Here is a 24,918-nt window from a genome sequence, read left to right on the forward strand (position 1 = left end):
GCAAGATTTGTGAGATTTGCTTGCTTTGACATTTCACACCAAGCCTCTTCCAACTGTAGGTGGCAAACACGAGCTTGTAAACAGTAGAAAAAGAAAAGAAGAAGAAGAAGCCCCTTCCTGCTTGTCTGATGTGAACAACTAAATGCACACTCAAGAAAAACATTTACATGGAGTATTATACGTATTGGGATAAAGTATTTAGATTACTTTAATATTTTCCCCATATTTTTTATTTATAATTGACTTGGGTGTGTGCTGCACGGTGGTGACAAGGGCTTAGAGATATTGCCTCATAGTGTGAAGGCCTTAGTACAAATCCCATTTGGTACCTTTTCTGTGTGGAGTTCGCCTGTCTTCCTTGTGCATGTGTGGGTTTTCTCCAGGCACACCGGCTTCCTCCCACAGTCCAAAAACATGCTTTATACGTCAATTGGTATATCTAAATTTCCCCAAAGTGTGTGAGTTAGTTTGTGGCCCTGCAACTCACTGGCTACCCATTCAGGGTGTAAACCGCCTTCACCCAACAGTAGCTGGGTTGGCTCAAGCAATCCCATGACCCATAAAGGGTTTCATCGGGTTCTGAAGTTTGATGGATAAATGTCTTGCATGCTGCTTGTTTTTGCCTTTTACTGTACAATCCCAATGTTTCACAATTAACATCATCACTGTGGAACAATTTGAAACCCTAAACTTATTGTAACATCAAATGATTAGCTTTAAACCACCTGTTAGTTACTTATGTTACGTTGGTCTTCTGCCGTAAATCCTCTCTGAAGGATTTCTCTTTTTGCCTAAGAACCCTTTTTTGCTTAATCCTTCATTGCTCAGAACAGATGCGACTGTTTTCACAGAACTGCAGAATAATTCATTCACTCACCGCGTCATTGAGCTCATCCGCTTCTGCAGGGTTAACATGCGCTGCACTGATGCTGCTGAGGTGCATGTGACTCGGCCGCAGGCAGGAGCGGCAGCGGGAGGGGTCAAAGGTGTTGGCCTCAAACCGGCAGCAATAAAAGTCCTCGACTGGAGGCGCCATGCTGAACTGTCATCCGAACCGAACGGCTGGCTGGTGCTGAATCATCCTTTGACAGATCAGCAAGATGTTCTTTCACAAGAGATTTTTGTTAGACTTTAGGCACAGCAGATTGGCATCATATGATGGCAGTCATCCTCAAAACAAGTAAATGCTTATAAACTACAATTACTCGGATGGATGAGTTGCAGAAGAGTAGCTTGAAACAACGCTGTTTTAAACAGATCTTTTAAACTAAATGTTAAAATGTGGATTCCTTTTTATCAAATATAATGATTTCACTGGAAAAAAAATCTCTTTTTTGATGCTTTTTTATTTACGCAAACATACTTAAAACAGACTGACAACAATTTTTACCTCAGTAAAATGGTCCAGTTCCACATCTTCAGAAAATCCAAGAGATCCTTGATCAGCAGTCCACAGCACAAGGACAGAAAAAGAAAGGCCTGTCCCTGTTTACCGTGGACGACTTAGAAGCCAGAGGTGTTTTCATCAGTAAACTAAGTTTCATTGGTTGTCACCTGGGACAGAGGAGCAGGGACGACCTATCAGGTGTCATCTTTGGAAAGTGAAACATGGAGCATTTTAACAGGTGTCGAATGGAAGGTGGTGTGCTGCTCCACAGATGGTCGGTCTGGCGAGGAAAACACAAAAGAGAAGGACAAAAGGTGAACGGCCTGAAAACACACGACGTGGTTACTAACTGAAGGTCGAAGCAGAAAAACAACAAAACCAATAATCAACAATGAATTACTGTTACTGAGACATAATTGGTACTAGGACTGAAAAAGTAATAATAGCTTTAAATAGATATAGGAAGCCAATCATGGCAACTATATAAAAAAAAACGAAGTTGAGTAAAACATGATAGGGGTGGGATTCTATGAAATTGCTTCTTCCCACTATCTTAAACGTGTTTATGGATTCATCATTAAATTTATGGGAAGAATATTTTTTAAATGTAAATGAATTTACTTTCAGAAGAATTTGATAAATTCTCCAGATCTTGACAGCAACTGTTATTCTAAATGTATTTATGAGGCGCCATCATTTTGGAGTACATGGATGTGTTTGTTAATGTGCGACTAAATCATGTAGCAAAAAAAAGAAACAAAGGAACAACATAATTGGGGCTGATAGATTAAGAAAATTCAAAGGTATTTAATCACAGAAAACTATCGCTGGTAGTGAGAGAGAAAACAAAATCTTAGATAAGAATTTAAACAAAAAAAAACGGTCTTAATTGAGATGCTTAAAATAAACCCAAAGCACATAAAAGAGAACTCTGAGAACTCAAAAGGTGTGCTCAAATTAAGACTGACTAATTACCGTAAGTGCATGCAGCAGTGCAGCGACACGTGAATGGGCAGCCAGCCTGCATGACAAAACGAATAGTGAACAGGAAAAATGAAGTCGTAAAAACCTTCAGTTTAAGAGACTGTCATGGGTTGGGTGCATGTTTCCTTGAGCATTTGTCTTTCTCTTGATTTCAGTGTTAACATAGGGTGCCTGTTTTCCTCCAAACAGGACAGAGGTCAAGTTAGGAACAGTCTTGATGCTCACACTGAGAAACCAAAACCAAATGGAGATCATGACAAGACAGGAAGACATGCTTCTGAAACATCAGCTAAAGAAACATCTGCTAAAGTCTTGTTTGTGCTTGATCACCTACAGTAAAGTCAGCTGCTGCATTCCTGTTGAATTCCTCTCACACTTATGCAAGTTGTGCGCCACAAGCTCCTGTCTGAGGTATCTAGGCCCCGCCCACTTTTCAATAATTGACAGACAAAAGTAATCTAATAAATACATACTCTATTATTAACATTATTATGCAGTAAAATTTAAAAGGCTGTTTTGAAATTATGATAAAATAATATTTAAAGCAAACCAAAATATATCACATAAGCTAAGGTCAATAAGCAGTTTAGCAGTTTTTACAATACATTTTATTTGCTTTTTGAATTCTAAATATTTTTTAACTGTGTTTCTGCAACAGCAATATTTTTAACACTCACTTAAGCTTCATGCTGAGCCTCCATATCTAAGCCTAACGCTGACACTGCAACAACCCAATTTCCCAAGGTGTGATCAATAAAGTATCTTTATCTTTATCTTATCAATATATGCTGTCTGAGCTGTGAATCCAAACAACCAGATCTTACCTCAGAAAATTGGTGAACCTCAAAGATGAAGCTGTTAAATTTAATTTTTTCCCCCAATTTTATTTAAAATTTGCTTTACTGGAAGATCTAGCACAATGACATGGTGTCCCTCAATGGACTGTTGTGTTAATTACCCTGCTGGCTCTGAAATCATTGGTCGTCTGGGTCCTTCCTTTCACGCCTTCTAAGATTTTTCTGCAGCATGTGATGATAACAAAATAGTAACAAACCTAAAAACATAAATACCTGTGTAATGGTAGCACCTTAGTCCTGACAGATGTGCTTTAATTTTGTGAGTAGCAATTTAAGAGATGTGAAAGTTGTGAACATGTTCAGTTAACTTAAACAACAACTTTGTGTTCTGGGACATAATGAACAAAATAAATGTAAAAGGAAATTGCACATTTAAAATAATCATAGAATCCCTCAGTATATTAAACCTCTGGTCAAGCTCAATAATTCCAATGTTTTGATCTTAAGGAGATTTTTACATTCTCTCTAGAAAAATCAGAAGGGAATGATTCAGACTGTCTGTTTATTTTTGAATGAAGTAAAACCTTAAATTGAAACCAAACATTTAACATTTAAAGCTGCAGTTCATAAAAGCTTCCACCAGGTCTTGTTGCTTCAGTCTTCAAAGAAATGGTGCAGCACCATGGCGGGAATTCACGCAGTCTGAGAACTGAGAGGATTTTTCCTGCTGGGATTTAACTGGTTGAAAGAACAGACCCACAGAAGGCCGTACTATTCCGGGATGTACACAAAGTACGGCGAAACCTGCTGGGTTTTGATGCGCCTGGTGTGTACACAACAAAAGTGGGAACAAAGCATCTGCTAGTGAAGTCTCGTGTCCTCAAACATCCAGAGATGAGCATTTTGAAGTGTTTTTGCTCAGAGTCAGATCTAAAATAAGCTCTCAGTCCCACTTCTCAGATATGTGAGTCTTGTTTTAGAGCATGTCCTCTGTTTGTGATGATTAATTACGGTTTTCTGAGCCTACACTTTGTCAAGGAGTGCTGTGAGCTTTTAAGACGCTGGAGCATAATTAAACATTTTGGCACATGAAATGACAATTAAGGAGAGCTATTTTTGTCCTGTGCTGTGTGACACACACGTGCTGCAATCAGCTCGTCTTGCAGAAGTTGTTGTAATGAGAAAGCAGAGAGTTTCCATGGAAACACTTGTTAAAATTCTTCAACATGTGAACCACCAAACTAACAACATGGTAAAAAAAAAGCTTGTGATTCTTCCGTCTAATTTAAGAAGACTTTTTATGTCAAATATATAATTCAAATAATGTTGTGGAGTTGGGAAAAGGAAACTGCCTTAAAGCAAAAAGATTTCCAATTTAACTTCTTGCACCTATTTTTTTCACTCTCATCTGAAAAAAAAACAAGGTTTGTTTCAACTTTTGGTGTTTCTAAATGTCAATCTGTGATTTTGCTTAACCGTGTTTGCCTCCCAAAATTATTTGAAAATGCCAAATATGAAAAGAAAACTTATCTATGTTGGTAAATTGAGATTTTTTTGTCACAATCTTCATTTCTGTTAGTTTTTTTTAACCTGTTTTTGTGTCTTGTGAGCGAGCGGGTTGGCTGTGGGTTCTCCTGTAAGACTCCGCCCCCTCTCCTGTGGCTCTCCATGAGTGGCCCACAGCTGCCTGCACTTTAGGTTAATTTCTTTTAGCTCTATTTAAGTGTCTCCGTTTCTGAGTGTTGCTTTAGTTCAGTCACCTGGCCTGGGGTCCTTACCTCAGTTGTGCTGTTTTTGAGTCCTGTTGCATTTGTGGAGTTTTTCCCACCTAGACTAGTGTTTGCTGCTATTAAAAGAACTCTGGATCTTCCCTCAACCTTGTTGACAAGTCCTGCATCTGGGTCATCCTGATACAGTGACATTTTTTTTGCTTCGTCAGATTTGAGCTAACATTATGTTTAGATTTTTTTGTGCCAAATTATGAGCTAATCTTTTTTTCCCTTTTTTGTCTAGCAGCAATGAATTAAAAATGAGGATTTTTGAAAAATAAAGGAATTATTTCTGCAGAGGGAAAGCAAATGTTAAACTTTAAATTCTTAAATAGGCAGGTCAAAAATGATATTTTGTAATCTTCAATGACCCTTCATTTACTAAGCCCTGAGCAGAGAACAAGACTAACTAGGAATGTCTTCATATTTTTGAGGAGCTGGTTTGAAATGCAGGGTGATCTTAACATTAGCTGTTGCTTTGCAGGCAGATTTTCTGTGAGCAGAGCTCCAAAGAGGTGAGCTACACGTGAAAGGTTTATCAGAATAACTGTGTGGACGTGGAGTCCACAGTTGAAATGAATGGTTGTCCAAGCTCTTCATCTGTTTGGTGCACCTGCAGCCTGAATGCTGACTGCTGCAGCTGCTCCATGCCTATAAATGTGCGACTCCTTATCCTGTCTTCTCACCTGGGTTCAGTTTGTTCACTTCCATGGTTTTTAGGTTGTTTGTTTTTGCAATTTAAGCAGCATTTCAATCTTTTTATTCTTTTTTCATAAAGAACTTTTAGTTTTAGTGACCTGCCTCCTCTCATCTTCATGACAGCTTAACAGCCACGGTTTCCCGTCTTATTTTGTTTTTGTTGACAGACGGCAGATTTTAGCCACAGATGATCTACTTTAAAGAAACTATATAAGGTTTTCTACACATTGTTTCCCGCTCAATTTCAGTTTTCTTAACTTGATACTCTGCTTTTTGCCTTTATTGAATGTCCACTCAAGTTATTATCCAGGTTCATTTGACCCCAAATGCTCAAAAAGGGATGAGACTGGTGGTAATCCTTAGATTTTCATGTAAGATGTTCAATGGTTCAACAGATTAGTGTTAATTTCTGTTTATTTTCTAGTTTTAAAGCCTGCAGCAACCCTTTTATTCAAGTTTAATTTCAAACAAAATAATTAAATAAGCAACATTTGGGTGTGATCAGAGGTGACACGCTTTTACTTAGTTACTTAGTTAAAATGGGCTAGATGCTATTTACAGTATTTTCCCACACATGCATAAATATTGGCATCAATTAGAGTAAATATGTAAGGTTTAACCAAAATACTGTAGTTTAACTTTGATTATTCCACCAAAATGAAGGCTTGGTTGCAACAAACATCAACATATTGAGGATAAATAGATGAAAGCATAAACAGAATGTGATATGTTTATTATTTGCTTGAAAACCTAACAAAAAAGAAAAAAGGCAGGCAAAAATTCAATTCCTTGCAGCCCCACCAAGCCCCTGTTTTATGGAATAAGCTCCCAGCTCTTGTGAGAGAGGCAGACACAGTTTCTACATTCAAAGTTAGACTGAAAACATTCCTCTTTGGACAGGCTTATTGTCAGACTAGTTAGTATTCTGAGATTACTTAACTTAATGTTAATGTGTTTAAATTAGACTTAATAACAATATCAATTAGTTGTTAGTAGCCTGCTAGAAGTTTGAAGCTGGGGTAACTATGGTGCACTGGGGTTCTGTCTTTTCTCATCTACTTCTACCCTTCCTCTCTTATCTCTTCTTGGTCATTGTTCATCATTTAGTTCTCCATGCCTCTGTTTAGAGCGGTGCGATTCATGTACTGTCCATCTTTTCCCACTCCCCTCCTGGGGAGTGGGAGGGCTTCCAGATTCCAGTTTGCTCATCGTGCTCCTGTACCTGACCGTGTACCTCGTCTCTGGCTCGTCTCTGCTCCTGCTCCTACACCTGGCTGTGGATCCTGTTTTTGGCTGGACTCGCGCCCCCGACTGTCCCCCCAAATTCATCTGGATGAAGATCATCTGCTGGACTTTAAATATGTAGTTGTAGAGTTAGATAAGTTCATTCTTCTTCATGAGTTCCTGTAATCGCCTGTCCGTCCTGGGGGAGGATCCCTCCTTCATGTGGACACCCCTGAGGTTTCTTCGGTTTTTCCGGAATCCGTTTTTTTAGGAGTTTTTCCTTACTGCGAAGGGGGGTCTAAGGGCAGAGATGCCAGTTTAGTTTAGTCTGTTTAGTTAGTTCAATTTAATATTTTCCTATTGAACTCTATGTATGTATGTTCATGATCCTTTTGATTTTATGTTTAACTTTTACAATTACCGATACGAAGCCCATTGAGACAACTGTTGTTGTAAATTTGGGCTATGAAAAATAAAATAAAATTGAATTGAATTGAAATATAGTGTTATATCTTAAAGACCCACTTTGCTGAAAGTCATGTTTTTAACACGTTCTTGTGGCATTTTTCTCATGATGGAGTAAATTTCATTTCTGAGTGTTTTTTCTTTTGAAGTCATGATTTAGGAGCAGACAAAGAAAAGCCATAGCAAAAAGCTTGTAGCAGTGATGTAGATGCTGCAATCGGTAGGTCACAAGCTGCCTGCTTCTCTCCATTTCTCATGCATCCACTTGTAGACAGATAGATCCATGATCGTCTTTGGTTTTTGTCGTCTGAGCTTGAATCTGGCTCAAAACTGTACAGCTGGATAGCTGCAATTTTGCTTACCTTTTTTGTTGCACCGGTAATGTTGGGGTTGTAAAGGGCTGTATGTTCAAAAAACTTTTTTAATTTTGACTAAAAACAGCATAATCATAGTAAAAAGACCACTGGGAAGCCTTTAAAAATAGCTTAAAAAAAGAAAATCAAAGTTTAAGAATTGGACATTAGCATTGTGTTCAAAAGTGCCTTATGACACACCCTTATAACATGGAAAGCCTTGCAGAAAGGACTGTAAGCAAGGGAAAAAAGTCAACATGTCATTTACTTTATCATCTGCCATTACCTGTTTGTACATGAAGTTTCACTTTGTTTGCCTAAGACTATAAATTAGCAAATCAATAGCCTTTGGGAATAAGTTTTTCACCAGCTATTTTTTTATTAAAGTAGCGGCTTGGGCAAACTTCAACTTAAGTAACGGTAATAATAATGTAGATTAATGAGTTCCTATTGAAGTACCGTACTTTGTGTCTAAAACTGGTCAATAGATCCACAAGCTGCAGAAGTCATGTTTGCGCTGGATTTGTGGGAAAAAGTTTGAATTACTCATTTTCTGGAGAATCTGGGTTGCAGGTGGCCTTGTTTTTTATGCAGTGCAACACTCTGAATTCAGCTGTTTGGAATCTTATATAGGAAAAGTAGATTTACCTCACTTTGATGCTTGTTGGACTTTTGTCAGGTAACAGGTATTGCTGAAATCTTTGGACTTCAGTTTAATGTTCATTGATGACTGTAAATGTTTGACTATATGATAATAAAGTAATTTTTAGATTTAAAAAACGTATAAAAATTGCAAACCACTGAAATGTTTAAAAATTTGTAACAAAAAGTCTGCCAACTTCTACAATGTACCTAACTTTTCTAAATAAACCAAAATTAAAAAAAGTAATTTGGTTTAAAGGTCAAGTTCTCACACTGTAGTTAAACACCTTATAAATTCTGTAACATACAAATGTTGGGCACAATAGTCTTGTGTTTGATTTTTCTGACTTTTATCATCGTTGTGGAATGTAATCAATTAATTTTTAGGTATTATTGATAAAATGTATGTTGAAATTTTAAAAAGAAGGAAATGTTTCAGTTTTTTAACATTTAATTTAACATTTTTATGTAAAATCAGCCTATTCTCTGACTATAGCGTAACTCCAAATTGTTTTTCCAAAGGACAAACATATTTGATTACGTCAGTCTTGCAGAGATTCATGGACATGTGAGCGTGCGGGTCAGCTTTTAGCAAAGGTTTTGCGTCACAGTTGCACATCTTTTCTTTGATTTATTGTTTTGCACATCATGGTTCTGCTGACCGAAATAAAAACATGAAAGCACATCAGGGTGAAACAAATGTTAGCTTAACATGAATGTGGAAGGCAAGGAGCGCTTAGGCACTCCTGTTACTCCACCTCAAGGCAAGTATTGATCATGAGCAGCAATCATGTTCAATACTTTTATTCTCTTTGTCACTGCCATCAACAAACCAATTTTGTTAAAAAAAAATCAATGCTTCTTGTTTTTTGTTTCCTTCAAATCTGCAGCTGTTGTTATGTTAAAATAAAAGTAAAAAAAAACAAACGGTGCAAATATAGATTAAAATACATTATTGGCTATTTTGCATATTAAATTTGAGGGTTTGCTTCATAGGCTAACATAGGAACTGCATTCTGACAGATAAAGAAACACAAATAGGCAGAATTGAAAAAAATATGTTTTCCCGTATTTATATCATCTAACAGGATCAAAGTAAAGTGACTAAAATTTGTTTTATTCTATAGCTACTATAAAAATGGTTAAAATGATTTGTTTGTTAAAGACAAAATGAACTATCTTAAGTTTTTTGTCACCAAAAAGTCCAAATAAATGATGAGATTTGAACTAAGTTGATGAATAATCAAAAAAGTTTCTGAGGGAAACTGTTTTTTTTTATACAGCTATAGCAGGAGCCACATTTAGCGAGATATAATTGTGTGACGGCCAACCTATCAAAAATCCATGACAATTTAAAATGCAATTGATTTCGCTTTTATTTAAAATTGTATTTTCAAAATTGTAAATTGAATTGTAACTTTTCATATTGACATGTAAATTTCATAATGGATTTCCATATCGCATGATCAACTTGCACATTAGTCAATTGAGAATTTGAATATTGGGTGAAAAAAAACGTTCATATCGCCTATCTTTTATTGAACCCTTACAATAACTTTTAATTCAAATCAACTATTTAATAAACATTTTTGAAATGGGAAACTTTTTATTTCTTGACACAGAACAGAAAACATCTAAACACATTCTTTAACCAAAACTACTGACAATTTTCTAATTCAAGACCAAAAATAAACTGAAGAAAATGTCTGTCTGAAAAAAACAGGGTTGACAACATTAACTCTGGGTTCACACGAAATTTCCCCTAATAATTATTGCTATATGCTGACTTTAAAACTCTCACAGTCCCATTCACCCAAACACACACATTCACACTGACGCCAAACACTGGTGCCAAGCTATAACCACCAGGTTCAATGAGGTGTTCAGTGTCTTCACACAATGGCAGGCAAGGCGGGAACCAAACCTGCGATCAGTGTTCGAATTAAAAATTAGACTAAAATTAAACTTTATTGCAGAGCTGCTGTATTTGGTTTGGTCTGACTGGGATATGAAGGTGTTTTAATGGTCACTGACAAAAACCTTCAAGAAGATTTGACTGAAAATGTAATTTTAGTTCATGCTTATCTCTTTAAGAACAGCAATGTTTACAGGTTTAGAATCTAAATTTGTTGCATGCCTTCATCCACGGGCTGCCCCCGTCCCCCTTGCGTCCCTGCTGGCCTGCTTTTTCTAAAAAATACGCTGACCTAGATCGGTTCTGAAAGTGAGAAATGAGGCAGCCGCCTGCTTCTCGGTAAATTGGCTCTCATGGCATTCGAGGCGAGTCATGAGCCGGCCCACAGAGACGGACTGCACTACAGAAAATAGATCCCATCAGCTTCTCATCAGATCTAAAAGGGACCAAAGGGAGAGTTATTATACCACAGCTGTGGGCTCCAGGAGGTGATTTCCGTCACTGACCTCCTCCGTGAGGTTGTCAGTGGAAAAACGTGCGTTGGTTTCTCTAAGAGCTGAGATGGGATGTCTGGTCAGGCAGGGCCATGCATCTGAAACCTCACAGCTACCTAGACCACACTGCAAACTATTTAATACTCGCAAAGATATAAACGTTGTCTTTAAACATTCAAGATATTTTACCAGGTTTTAAGTTACTGGTCTTTCCTCCACACCTTTCCAAGCTTTTCTCAAAATCAGCACAGCTGAGAATTGTTTGTCTCATTTAGAGCTAAGATCTAGAAAAAAAAGAAATTGTTATTAAAATGATGATGTTTGTGAGAAATCTAAAGACAATATTTCTGAAGCCAAAATTTAGATTTATGTTCTATAATAAGAGCTAGTTTTAGATTTTATGAAGATTTACTACATTATATTTACATTTTGTTCTAAAATGAGTCATTTCCACTTATTACATTAGTTTTTGTCACTGTTATGAAAATGAACCATAATTATGTACTGTCTATTTCGGACTGTAAGTCACACCGCAGTATCAAATCAAATCATATACAACTTTATTTATTAAAAAGCCCTTCTCATAACTTGCATAACTCGAAGTGCTTTACCATTTGAAACAAAAAAACAACCCATCCTTCACCATTCCCACTCCACTCCATTAACACATATGACACATAATTACAGCAGCCAAAGATTCCAGAATAAAGAAGAAAAAAATCATAAATAAGTTGCACTTTTAGTAAAAATGGATTTAACAAAATATGGGAACAAGAGCAGACATTTCATCTTCAAATTCAAATCATAACAATGGAATAATAACAATAATGGACTGAATATGTCTGCACCATTTACTGCTGTAACACCTTGATGCTTAATAAGCTTCATGAAACATAGGAGGATGTTGTATATTTATAAGCAGTTACTCAGATAGCCATGGCATAAAAACACGCTAATAAGTCAACTAAACCTTCATCACTATAAATCACTGAATCTGTAGTGTTCTTTATTCTCTGTGTCGCTTTGGAACAATTCTGCCAAACCCAATGGAAGACAGAGCAGCGCTTCTTCTTCTTTATTTATTTATTTATTTAAAAAAAAGTCACATTTAAGTCGCACTCCCGTATAAACTATGCAAAAAAAGAACAACTTATACTCCAAACACAAAAAGGAAAATCCATCCTTCCATTTACTTAACACGCTTTACCCTTTTCGGTTGCCAGAGTCTAACCTGGCTACTGCTGGGCAAAGATGGGGTCCACCCACAGATTGTCAGTCATTAAAACTCAATAATACAAACCATTTGCTTAGAACTAGCAAAAAAAATACACTTGTTGTTGTGCTATATAACATTCAATTTAAAGTTATTCTATCTAGCAGTAAGCTTTTTTTTAGCTTACTTTTTGAATGTTTTTATGGAACTCCTTGTTTTTTTTATTTATTTTGATATCCTTTTAAAACATTTCTTGTTAAATAAAAAGGACTTGCTGCACAAACAGATAACTCTACTATTTTTGAGTGTTCTTTTCCTATTTTTAGGCTACCTCTTTCTGTAGTCACGTGGCTGTTCTGGCAGTTTGAATTGGCTTTGCTTAACCTCATTCAAAGTCATGTCCTCTTTGCAGACTGCTTCACATTCACACGGCGCTGTCAGGATATTCAGCTGAAGCACAACCTGCTATCGTTATTATTAATAATCCTTTCTGTGTCATGGGTCCATCTTCATCCATAGAGACTTTTTCCAGTGAAAGTGCCACCTTTTGTTGTGTTATCAAATGCTTTTTCAAGGCTTTTCTCTTGCATCCAGTAAAACATTAGGCATTGTGGGTGTTTCTTAGTTTACTTATGTTCTCTATGAGCCCACACAATTAATCCCCCGACCTCTGACCCGTACCACCCAGCTCTGGCCCATATTGAAGCATATTAACACCCTCCTACGCAGACAAGACAGAGAGGAGTTTTAAAATAATTGGAAATAAACAACTTGAGACAAAAGAGGGCATTTCTGTGTGGAAAAGAATAAACAGAAAGAAGGGTTCCCATGGAAACTAAAGAGCTGTGTCTAGTTGGTCTCATCAAGTCCGAAATAGAAATGTCAGCGCTGGCCCTGCACAAGGAAGGAAGTTTGTTAGAGTGTGCTGTTGAGCTCATCAGAATTTTTTTTTCTAGTTTAAACATTGTTCTTTATTATATATGTCTACAACGGGCCAAGTCCCATTTATTTATTTATTTGGTTTTTATTACTTCAGTCCCAATTAGAACTGTCTCATGCATGTACTAGTGCAAGTGTATTAGTGTATTAGTGCAATTATGTCTGTTAATGTAAAAGTAATTATGATTTCAAGAAGATGGCATCTTATGCTTTTATTTTCCAAACAATTTATGAATTAATATCTTAAATAACGTTCATTTAAATATTTATTTAAATGATAATTTCTTTGTTTTTTTTTTGCTTGAAATAAACCAACAAAGCAACCAAAACTGCAATATAAGTAATATGGAAATGTACAGCTAATTTGATTTAAAAAAAATGATAATAATTTAAAATTTTGATTTAAACGATTCACATTCTCAACATGTGCCAATGCTTTGGAAAATTGTATGTAATTTCTATTCATACGGGGAAAAAAATCAATTAAAAATGGTTAAAAAACAAATGTATTCAGCTTCCCCAAGTTAACACATGGAGTCAGATCAGGTATGCAGGAAGCTCCCATGCTTGCTTAAGCCTTCATGCAAGCATTGAGAAGAGTTCCAGTGTTTTACAAGCAAACTTCTTTGTACCTTTTGGATCAGGGGAACCTTTCTAGGGGCTTCTTGGCCACCGCTGTGACAAAGCGGTGACATCCTCCATGCTGCTGTCTCTTGTCTGATTCCCTGTTTGTTACAAGGAGACCAAAGAAGAGAAAGAAGCTGCACTATCTGAAAGAAACACATTTATTTGCAGAGCATATGTCTGCTGTGGAGGACATCACTAATGCGATCTCTGTGGTCTCAAGTAACAGCAATCCCAGACTGAGTGGTTAAGACTGTTGCTTGAGTTATTTTCTCTGACACATGACACACTTCACCTTCATCTTCATCTTCACTAAAAGCACTTTCCCCCCCATTTGTTGATTTGATGAAATCCGGGTTAAAACTCATCCATCAGCGTGTCTGCTGCTGAAGAGCGGGAAAGATGTGGAGACAAGTTTCAAAATCCACAACGACTGAAACACATTGGTGGAAATGACTGACAAATGCGTAAAGTTCCTTAAAGACAGAAAGAGTTAGGCTTTAATCTCTTTTTGAGAATTTTTTTTTTGTTTTCTTTACCAAGAACAATTAAAATAAAACTAAAGCAACCATTACCACTTTGGCCAAAAACTGCCACAAAATTGTCTAATTATGCAGTAGACTGTGTTAAATTCCCTCGTCTCTGTCAGGTGTGGTTGCTGGAAAATCCCTCTCATGTAACCTAAAAAAACACATGAAAGACAAATATAAACTCAAACACTTCCAGTTTTATGGAAGTACATGTTTATAAATAGGATAATTATTGTAATCCAGTCTGCTGTGACTTGTCTTGTCTTATGGGGCCGTTGCTGTTAGTCAACATGAAGAGGACTCAGTACGCTGGTGTGGGTAACAGAACGTTTGCTGCAATTCCTCCCTTCTGCTTCAGCGATTAACTTCAGCAATCAGGCTGTTGTTTCAGCATGGTTCACATAACACATTACTTAAAATACAGTACTGGAAATGTTTGTGGATGCGAGAAAAGTTAAAAACACCTTAATAAGTAAATGTAAAAATTGATCTTTGAGGTTTAGTTTGTGTGGTTCTTCATTGTCTTAATTTTCCTTCAGTTCATTGCTACTTGCCAAACTCCAGGCACTCCAATTTCTATTCCAAAAACACATTTCATTGGCTAAATGATGACAAAATTGTCCCTTGGATATTAATAAGTGTGATTGTCTGTCTCTGTTTAAAAGATGATTGAATATCTTTTTCGTTTTGAACAGAGACAGACTGCCACACATTTACATTTATATGAATGAAGGGACGTTGGCGCAGTGGTGGTTGCCTCACAGCAAAAAGGTGCCAGTTCAAGTCCCAGCTGGGACCTTTCTGTGTGGAGTTCGCATGTTCTCCCTGTGCATGCATAGGTTTTCTCCAGCCACTCCGCCTTCCTTTCACCCTCCAAGAACATGCTTCATTGTTTACTATAAATTGTCCCTAGGTGTGATTATGTGTGTGATTTGGTCAGAAAATGGATGGATGTATGGATGGACGGATGGATGGATGGATGGACGGTTGTAAGACACCAAAGCTTTTAAGAAAATTCAGTCACCAATAATGACTAAGAAGTGATTGGAAAGATCTTTTCACCACTGAGTTCTCAAAGCTTTCATTCAGAAGTTTCATATACCAGATACAACTAATGTTTGTATTAAACCTTTTTAATTTTAATTATTTTTCAACAGGAACCAGAAGTGCAATGATTTCCGTGGCTTTTGCCGCTTTCATGCCTTCACCCATGAAAGCGGTTTAGCAAGGTTTTGCATATTTTTCCACTTTATCAAAAGCTACTTCCCTAGAAAAATTTTTACTTCATAAATTCCCAGATGGCCCACCAGAAAATAACCTGTTCCAACCTCAGAAATGTTTGCTTGAGTTTGAGATCCACTTGACAGCTTTGCAAAAATCGATTTTGTAATGTTTTAGGTCCTCTCTCTTTACTTTCTGATATATTACAAATTACTATTATTAGAGCTGTTAAAATGTTTAAGATCCTTTGTTTGTACAGGGCTGCACAGTGGCATAGTGATTAGCACTATATGAGAAGGCGAGAAGGCCCTGGTTCAAATCCTGACTGGGACCCTGGAGTTTGCATGTTCTTTCCGTGCGTATGTGTTTTTTCTTTAGCTTCTCCCCACAGTTCAAAAATATGTTTCATATAGGTTAATCGTTTACTCTAAAGTGTTCCTAGGTGTGGGAGTGATTGTGTACCATGAAACAGACTGGCAACCTTTCCAGGTTGTATCCCACCATCGCCAGGACAACGAAGATAGCAGGTTAGGCAAATGGATGGGTTATTTGTTTACAGTATTCTGCCTTTTATAAATGAGAAATGAAGCCAACCAAATCATGTTTGGGCGATGTCACAGTTGAGCTCCATGACTGCCTGTAATGATTTACGTCAGCTTATAAAAGCATCACTGGTATGTCAATGCTTTATTTGATGTACCGCTTATGACACATCACTTAAATGAGCCAGCCTCTTTTTTCTCTTTACAAAAAAGAGGCTGGCTAAAGACTCCAAATAACCATATCAAACACTGTTTTCAGAGTTCAGACTTCTTCCAAGCGCCATAATCCAAAGAAATAACAAACATGTGTATGTAAGCTGTGTATCCAAAGTAAATCTTTAGAGTAGGAGTTTCATAAAAGTTGGAAGAATTATTTTTATTTTTGTGCTTTTTTCATTTACTTTTTTTATCCTCTTTTTCTCTTGTGAGTCTGAACATCTGCTGGATTTGGCTGGAATCTTAAACATGCTCTGCGTCCTCCGTTTCTGGGGAAAACAATTGAGCTTATAAATAGGCGTGTAATCAGAGCTCTCTTTCTCTCTCTGTATCACTCTGTGCACACACAGACATGCAAACACATGCACACACTCACACACACTGGCCAGCAGGCATGTGGGGAGAGGCAGAACTACCAAGCAGGAAGAAAGGAGCGACTTGGTGTGATGGAGCAACAGGACAAAGCTCAGACTGGAGACATGTACAAGTTTATGTGTGAGAAATCCAGGAGCAGATCTCTGAAGACGATGTTTGTTTTTTAGAGAAAAAGAAGACGGAAAGCAAGAAAGTAGGAAAAAAGCAACCTAAGCATAATTTCAGGAGGAGGATGAAACCACTTTCATACTTTAAGTTACTGAGTGGACAGCAAAGCAAAGGTAAGTGCAAGTATATGTCATTTTTTAAAGATATTTGAGTTACATTTTAAGAATATTTGTAAATATGGAATACATCACAAACAACTAAAGATTCTAAAAATTATTTTAAAAAAAAAGGTTTTTCAGTTTTGTGCTTTTATCCAACATGAACTCATGCTGCAACTTTACTTTCTAATTAAACAAAAAATTACCCAACTGGACAGAAAATGAAAAAAAAAATCAATGTTTAACTAAACGTTCCTGCTGTTGAACTGGTCTACTGTAAAGAAATGTGAGTGAGGGATGAAAGCAAGGGAGGGGGTTAGAAAAAAAAGAGAGATTTTAACAGGCAGCATCATTTTCAACATCGGTGTAGTGCTCTGCTGCTCCCCTGTCGATTATCACTGCAGGCTTTGGATTGATTTTCAGCACTGGACAGCTCCTGTGGCCTCAATGAAACCAACACACGTCACAGCTGCAGCAGAGTTTGCAAACAGCTCCTCCATGACTTGTGCCTGCACTCTGTGACCTATTGATTTGTATTTAGGACTTCTCCCTGCTGTGATGTATGGCCAAAGATAGAAGACAAATGTATGTTTTTACCTGAAACTGCAAGTTATGACCTACATTTGAGGATGAGTCGGAACTCTTCCTGCTTATTTGTTGAGGTTTGGAGGTCTGTCACATCAAAGCTTGTGTACTAGCCACAAAATGTACTGCAAAGTGCTAAAAAAAAAAATCTAAGAAAATCTGTGTCTGTGCATGAGTGGGAGGGAAAACGAAGTTCTCTTAGTTAAAATGAGCACAGTCCTGCAGAGCGCCCAAGCCCTTGTTTCTGCTTTCCTGCAGGACTGGGACACAGCGTGGAGCCAGGGCTGCTGTCTTCAGGGACAAACTGGCTCCTCTTGCTAAAGAACATCCTGAACTGAATGTCCTCACCACACATTCTCACATTCTTTCAGGAAAAGCAAAACCAAAAAATTGAGTTCACTTAAATCCTTTTGTAGTGATGTCATGGGATTTAATCCGTAGGTTAATTTTTTTTTTCAACAAACAGTTGCACTTCTTACAAACTCTTTCATTCCGTTTCCTTTCCAAATCAGATTACATAAAAGGCTTAAGATGGGTCATATCACTGTTGTCCATCTTTCAGATCATAGTTTGGATGTGGAGATTAGAGGATTCTGGTAACAAACAAGGGCTTCCTCTGTCATTTGAGATTACTTTATTGAATACTTCCACCTAAGTTATTTAAATTTTTCTTTTATTCCACTGTGAGGCTTAAAAATCGACATCAGACATAGATGTTGCTCTCTGCGTGCCATAAAGCAGAGTTGGAGTCTGCCGTTTTTCTTGTTTTCTGTTTCCACAAGACCAACAAGCATCAAACAATGGGAGTTCTTTTGAAATTAACAATGATTTTGACTAAATAATGCAATTCTTACTCAAAACTCTTCACCTTTTTTCCAGTTACTTTAAAAAGTTATTTTTTATTGTCTGGATAACTTATTAGCAATTTAATGAGAAATTTAATTCCCTATGACAAAAAAAAGTACTTTCAAAAGCAGCGTTGCTTTTCTTTAGAGTAGAACTTTTTTAATTAAACCACTTTTAAGAGAAGAAAATATAAAAAAGTAAATCTTGATATTGTAAAGTGGGTGAAACATATATCAAGACTCCCTTAAACCGAAGGGCGGCCAAGACACACTCATTTACTGCGGATGCTTGTTTTTAAAGTACAAAGTGCTTCGATGAGGCGATTCCAACTGGCTGAGCATTTTTAGTAAAGCTTTAGAATCAATCTGAGTAATCTCTAAATTGTTTACATGTGTTTTACTGCAGGATGTATATCGTTTTTAAATAAACAAGTTTTGCACACATCAGCTCCAAATAAAAAGGACTATGCTTTTACATATTATATTAGATTATGAAAACCTTTGGTGAGACCACAAGAACCTTTGTTTCCTTCACATGAAAATGATGTGGGATATACCACAGACCAAGCGGTTCACAGAGCACATTTCTGATGTTTTTTTTCTGTTACACTGATGTCACAATGGGTTCTTATGGGTTAACATCAGAAACTGCTAAAAAAAAAAGTTGCTGCCCAGAATTGAAAGGGTGGACCACAACAATTTTCTTAAAGCAGTTAATAGACTTTTGCCATTTTAACAGATTAAATACAAAAAAAATAAGGATACAGTTTAAGGCAAAGATTCAAGTGACAAATTTCCAGAAAAAAAATAATAATAATAAGTTTTTTGCTTTAGGTTACATTTAGATCACAAAAACATATTGGGATTGACCCCAGTAACTGCATGTTCTAGCCTTAAGATCTGCAAGAAAACCTTGCAGTGTGTGTGCTATGACCCTCTCCCCCTGCTGTGCGATTTACTGATGTAATCATCTGCCACTTTGGGATTATCTAGTCTAACATCATCCTTCATCCAGCCAATAAGCAGCCATACCAGAACATCTGTCCTCAGTCTGTGGCACATGAGGGTTTGCACAGTGCCCAAAGCAAGTAACAGGAGTCCCATCACAGTCAAGTTGTGTGTGTATTGCCGCTTTTGATGTTACTGAGTTATGACGCTAAACTTGTCAAAATAACACCACTTATTTCAACTTCTATTATGATGTCTTTCCAATGAGGAAAAGTTGTTCAAATAAACATAAATGACCTTTCTGCTCGGCACTGCCTTCTGCTGCTTATGCAACCCCCTGGTTTTTCTGGTCCCTAGCTTGCTGACATAACGTTGTCATCAGGCCAAAGAGCAGATCAATTGTTCCTCGAACAGTGGATTACCACTTATTCATCTCTTTTTTAAACCTCTGTCCCTTCCCCTGCCTGTCTAGTTTTCCACCAATGGTTGGCCTAAAGGTGCCTAAGGCTAATCACTGGGCAAGGACCTGATCAATAGGCTTTAATTACACAAAACTGTCTGGTCTGCTCCCTGCATTAAGCAGAGCCCCCAGCTTTCACACACAAGACCTACGCAACTAGCAATTTTCACTTTCTCTCACGCCAAAAGTCAATTTTTACAGTCAGATAAAAACGAATTCATAACTGATAACGTCACCACACACATGGAGGACACGGACGCTGTGCACGCATGACTGGACAGCGTTACAACAACTGTAGTAAAGTGCTACTATCATCATGGAGAAACTGAAAAACTAGCATCAATTGTACTGCAATCTGTGCTCTGCAGGATCCTGCCTGATGCTTTCTATTCATCGGACCAAGTCTGATGGATGTCTTTTTGGGTCTGATTGTACAGCAAACTGGTCTTTGACATGGGTCAGGTATCACTGCTAATTTGCCGAACTGATTCAGTTTAGTTTCACAAGGTTCTGATTCGATTTAACTTCCAATATGGTGCAGTCTTGATTCATTTGAAGCATTCCTAGCTTCAAAATATGCTTAGCTTGTTTATAAATGCACGTGGTCTTGCAGATCAAGTACTTTACTATAATTAAATTTAAAAAAATTGGAAAAGTTGGAATAAAAGTGGTTAACGTAAGGACATTTACAGTAAATATCATAACTTGCGCACTTCTCTCCAGCTGTTGACGATCCTGTAAAAATGTCATGGTCACATTTGAGATTCCTGTGTAATAACAAACGTCATGTTTAAATCTGCACACATTATTTCAGTTTTATTTATTTGTATTTTGGAATTTGCTTTACATTGAGATCATAAACCAAACCTTTTGGAATGGCTTTTTGGTTCCTATCATCTTTGGTATTGTTGAGGAGTTTTACTGGGTTGTTGTTTGTTCAAATCTTCACAGAAAACTTTTGGTATTTCAATAATATGTGACTTCCGTTTAGCACATCTACCATCTTACTTTCCTTTTCTCCACCTTCTCTCTGGTAAACCCAAAATGCTGTCACACATGTGCATTCTGCATGTAACCTGTTAGGTTCTGGTCCTATTTTATGCGTGAAGGAATCTCATTGAACAGTTCATCGGTCAAGACTGTTTCAGCTTTTCAAGGCCAATGCAATGGGAGCAAAATAAATCATTTTGGTACTTTATGGTAGTGTACGGTGGCTGACAGGGCTCACACTACTGGGCATAAACCTTCTTTTCAACTCAGATCCTCTAGACTGTCCTGTCTCCATCCATACACACTTTTCTTTGGTTTTCCAGTTAATTAAGATGCACAAGTCAATGAGACACTTGCTAATACTCAATGTGTTGAGTTAGGAGAGTTTCTGTTCAGTTGTTTCCCAACCTTTTTATTCACATCCGATGGTTCTGGTAGCGAAGTCTTTGCTTTCTCCAGCTCTGTGCTAACTTGAAAGGCCCAGTTTCTTAAGGAAACAGAATCAACTCATTCATTTCTTTGTTCATTTCATATTATTCTATGAGGTTGTTTAGGTTGATAACCTTAAAATATAAGAAATGAAAAATATTCAAACAATGTTGAACAACTCAAATAAACTTAAATGCCATCTACAAATGTCAAAACAAAAATGCATTCAATAGGACACATAACACACATATATGCATGTTTAAATGTCTGAAAAAGTGTTGTTGTTTGTGTTTTTAGCAGAGAAAGTCTAATGTGGAAAGAACACACAACAGGAATTTATGGATAAAGGGCATGAATGGTGGAAAACAAAAAGAGTGAGGGCGCACTGGTTGGTCTGGTTGTAGGAAACTTTAGTCATTCCAAACTAAATAAACATCTGTAATGTTATTTCATGTTTCTGCAACATTTGTGACATGTTTAAAACAAATGTGAGAAGCTTTGAATTAATTTCTTCTGTTGGCAGAGAATGCATGAGGAGAAGGACGTGCTGAATGCCGATGCAAGACAGATCTGAGCTTACACCGCCTCCCTGTCCAGCAACAGAAAGTTAATGGTTGGAACTGCCCGTCCCAACCTACATTACTGCCCTTGCAGACACAGCCTGATGATCACCGGCGCCATGGGAGCGGTGCGGGTCAACAGGTAAAGAAGGTGGAATAGTAAACGGTGTCAACAAGCATTTTTTTTTTTAGGTTATTTCTTTTTCCTGTCAATGTCATTTCAGAACATCTATTTTGAAAATCCCAGAGAATGTATTCATCCACAAATAGGTACATGTCTAACACCCTTCAGGGAACTTTTAAACATCTAATGACTTCATTAATGTTTCCTAAACCATGGCAGTTTACCAGACATTACTTAAAACCATTTCCTTAGCCTACAGTTGTCGCTGGTTCACAGTTTGTCCTGTTGGTTGGTCACCAACTATGCAAAGCCTGGGTTTGATGAAAATTATTGCAAAACAGATATTTACACTATTGCAAAGTGACTGATCTTACACAGTGGAAAAATGGATTTCTTTTAACAGTTTGTTGGTTTCCTGCAACGTAATTCCCGTAAATGTTGTGTTTCATTTAGATGCAGCAGTTTGTGCTGTCAGAGCGGGAAAATCTAAAATGTGAAAATAAGCAACAAAAATCTTGGAATCACGTTAAAATAATGCTGCACAGATTTGATGACTTTGGACTAGACTTTTTTCTTCGATTTGTAAACATGTTTAAATGTATAAAAATCTCTTCCTTGTTATCAGCGAGTCACAGTTTAGTTTTGTATGTCACCAACCCCTTTACAAAGTTCTCCAGATTTGTGAAAATACATTGAGGACAGTAAGAAACAGAGGCCAAAAAGGTATGAAGGACAAGACGAAGTCCTAAAATTCCTTATCGATTTGGTTTCTTTCTGCACCCTGACAGCAATTTAAATATCTCTGAGATCACAGAAAATCTTTATTTTTTTTTTTATTTCTACCCTGCAGTTGTAGGATTCGTCTGTTGTGTTTATGTAATGAAATAAACTACAACAAATACTTAACAATTTGTTTTTAATGGCCACAAAAGTCCCGCGCGTTCCTCTAACCAGTCTTTAATTTAGTTTTACACGAGTCGTATGTGCTAATAAAGTAAAGATTGGCTCATTGGAGATTCACAAACAGGAATTCCAGAAGATAGTTGTTGCAGATTATCTGAATTTTCACTTTTTTTCTCATCTGGTCACCTGCTTCTAAAGCTCTGAACTGTTTTAGCTTCAGATTCCATCCAAGTCTACTAAATTTGCATAATTGTTAAAGCAAAGTAAACACATGTTGTTGTTTTTTGATGATACTTTTTTTGAAAACAAAAAGCCGGTGATTAAGATTCTGAACTGTAAGTCTGCTATATTAAGTCTACAGTGTTATTTATTCATGTGTTAAATGATGATCAATGGAATCTTCAAGGATCGTTTTGTCCATTTTCCCTGTCTCTTTCTCAGATACAGCATCGTTTCCACTGATGAAGATGCCCTGAAGATCTCCACCTTGGGCCTCCACAATGGCCACAGTCCTCTGACTCAGCAGACCTTATCAGCGGCCTGCATGCGAGGTGAGGAAGGAGGTGGCGGAGGGGAGTGTCTGACAAGTGAGGAAGGACCCGGGGCTTTGGCTCTGAGGATAACAAAGCCCATCGCCCACAACAGCTGCCGTGCTTCGCCGTTGTGTGATCTGGAGCTGGATCTGGTCAGCAGTCAGACGCGCAGCCGCTTTGTGAAGAAGAACGGCCAGTGCAATGTAGTTTTCAACAACATGGAGGGTAAACCTCAACGATACTTGGCTGATATTTTCACCACCTGTGTGGACATACGCTGGCGCTACTTGCTGCTCATCTTCACCACTACCTTCCTTCTGTCTTGGCTCCTCTTTGGCTTAATATTCTGGGGTGTAGCATTAGCTCATGGGGACTTTGACCTGCACATCCCTGTGCAGGATGAGGATCCTCCAAGGACGACAGATAAGGCAAAAGACGAGTGGCGGCCGTGCATTCTCCACATCCAGGGTTTCATAGGGGCATTCCTCTTCTCCATAGAGACCCAGACCACTATTGGGTATGGTTTCCGGTGTGTCACAGAGGAATGTCCCATCACTGTTCTGACGGTGGTGGTCCAGTCTATTGTGGGCTGCATCATTGATTCCTTCATGATTGGAACCATAATGGCAAAGATGGTGCGGCCCAAAAAGAGGGCACAGACCTTACTGTTCTCGCATCATGCCGTCATCGCTCTACGGGACGGAAAGCTGTGTCTCATGTGGCGCCTGGGGAACATGCGCAAGAGCCACATCGTGGAGGCCCATGTGCGTGCTCAGCTCATCAGGCCGTATGTGACAGCGGAGGGCGAGTACCTCCCTATAGAACAAACAGACATTGACGTTGGCTACGATGACGGCCTGGATAGACTTTTCCTTGTGTCGCCGCTGGTGGTTGTGCACGAGATCAACAAGAACAGTCCCCTGTACAACCTGAGTCGCAGTGACCTTCAGAAGGAAGACTTTGAGATTGTGGTCATCCTAGAAGGGATGGTGGAAGCAACAGCAATGACCACACAGGCTCGTAGCTCCTACTTAGCCAGAGAGATCCTTTGGGGTCACCGCTTTGATCCTGTCGTGTTTGAAAAGGGTGACAGATACCATGTGGACTACTCCCGCTTCCATAAGACCTACGAAGTGCCATCGACGCCTCAGTGCAGTGCCAGGGAACTGAGCCAGATGAAGGATCGAAGTGGGCAGTCCTCAACCTCCAGTTCCAGCTACTCTCGCTCCCCGTCTCTGTTTGTCCCAAGACTGGCCCGACACCTGCAAGGCTCCCACTCCCCCAGCGCATTCTGCTACGAAAACGAGGTGGCGTTGTGCTGTGGAGACAACGCAGATGACGAGAATGCAAAGAAGGACACAGAGGGACTAACCCTGAGAAGCAGCAGGGACGTGACGATCAGAGACGATGCTCACTTAGATTTTAAAGGGACGTTTGTGAAGGAGCAAGCTGTAGAGATGTTGTGTGTTTTAGACACAGAGAATCAGATCAGCCTGGACAGAATACAGCCCACCTTACCTTTATACATCAGCAGAGAGTCAGGAGTTTGATCAGCAGTGATGACTCTACTTCCACCTTTTTTCCTCTTTGTGCATCAACTCAAAGTAATAAAGGGTTAAGTAAAGATAATTTTCTGAGCCATAACACGTTTGTCATGTGCTATGGCTCGTGTAACACGTGTGACATAAACATCTCCGAAGGTAGCATCAGCATGTGTAAAACACATTTTTCTCCTCCTGAACATGTTATTCTCTTAATTTACAAAAGAAAATTGACGTATTTGAATATGGTATGGCTTGCATGTGATCTACAACAAGTCGTCACTGCGGAATGCTGAAGGTTTTTTGTAAATAATGTTTTAAACTTTTAAATTAATACCACATAAT

At 38.1% G+C, this 24,918-nt stretch overlaps 2 protein-coding genes across 5 annotated transcripts in view; one reads left to right on the plus strand and one right to left on the minus strand.

The window, feature by feature from the left end:
• The window catches only part of LOC105353984 (uncharacterized), a 49,590-nt gene that overhangs the window by 13,149 nt on the left and 11,523 nt on the right, over positions 1-24,918 (minus strand). For 2 of the 4 annotated variants that reach the window (XR_013655477.1, XM_078945635.1), the window contains exons 2-5: positions 2,363-2,408; positions 1,555-1,667; positions 1,391-1,437; positions 878-1,105 (exon numbers count right to left, since the gene is read on the minus strand). Coding sequence is in view for 3 of the 4 variants with exons in the window: in XM_078945635.1 (XP_078801761.1) it covers positions 878-1,036 (159 nt within the window). In the remaining variant the exon portion in view is untranslated. Of the gene's footprint in view, positions 1-877; positions 1,106-1,390; positions 1,438-1,554; positions 1,680-2,362; positions 2,409-8,326; positions 8,436-24,918 lie in introns of those variants that run through there. The other 2 variants (XM_078945643.1, XM_078945646.1) reach the window with 2 other exon arrangements.
• On the plus strand, positions 16,531-24,714 carry LOC101162982 (ATP-sensitive inward rectifier potassium channel 12). Its single transcript, XM_020702361.3, has 3 exons — positions 16,531-16,670; positions 21,436-21,614; positions 22,941-24,714. Exons 2-3 carry the CDS (start codon positions 21,523-21,525, stop codon positions 24,580-24,582), a joined length of 1,734 nt encoding a protein of 577 aa, XP_020558020.1. The 5' UTR covers positions 16,531-16,670; positions 21,436-21,522; the 3' UTR covers positions 24,583-24,714.

Source organism: Oryzias latipes, chromosome 1, assembly GCF_053564925.1.
Source record: "Oryzias latipes strain Hd-rR chromosome 1, Olatipes_Hd-rR_3.1".
Classification (NCBI taxonomy): Eukaryota; Metazoa; Chordata; class Actinopteri; order Beloniformes; family Adrianichthyidae; genus Oryzias; species Oryzias latipes.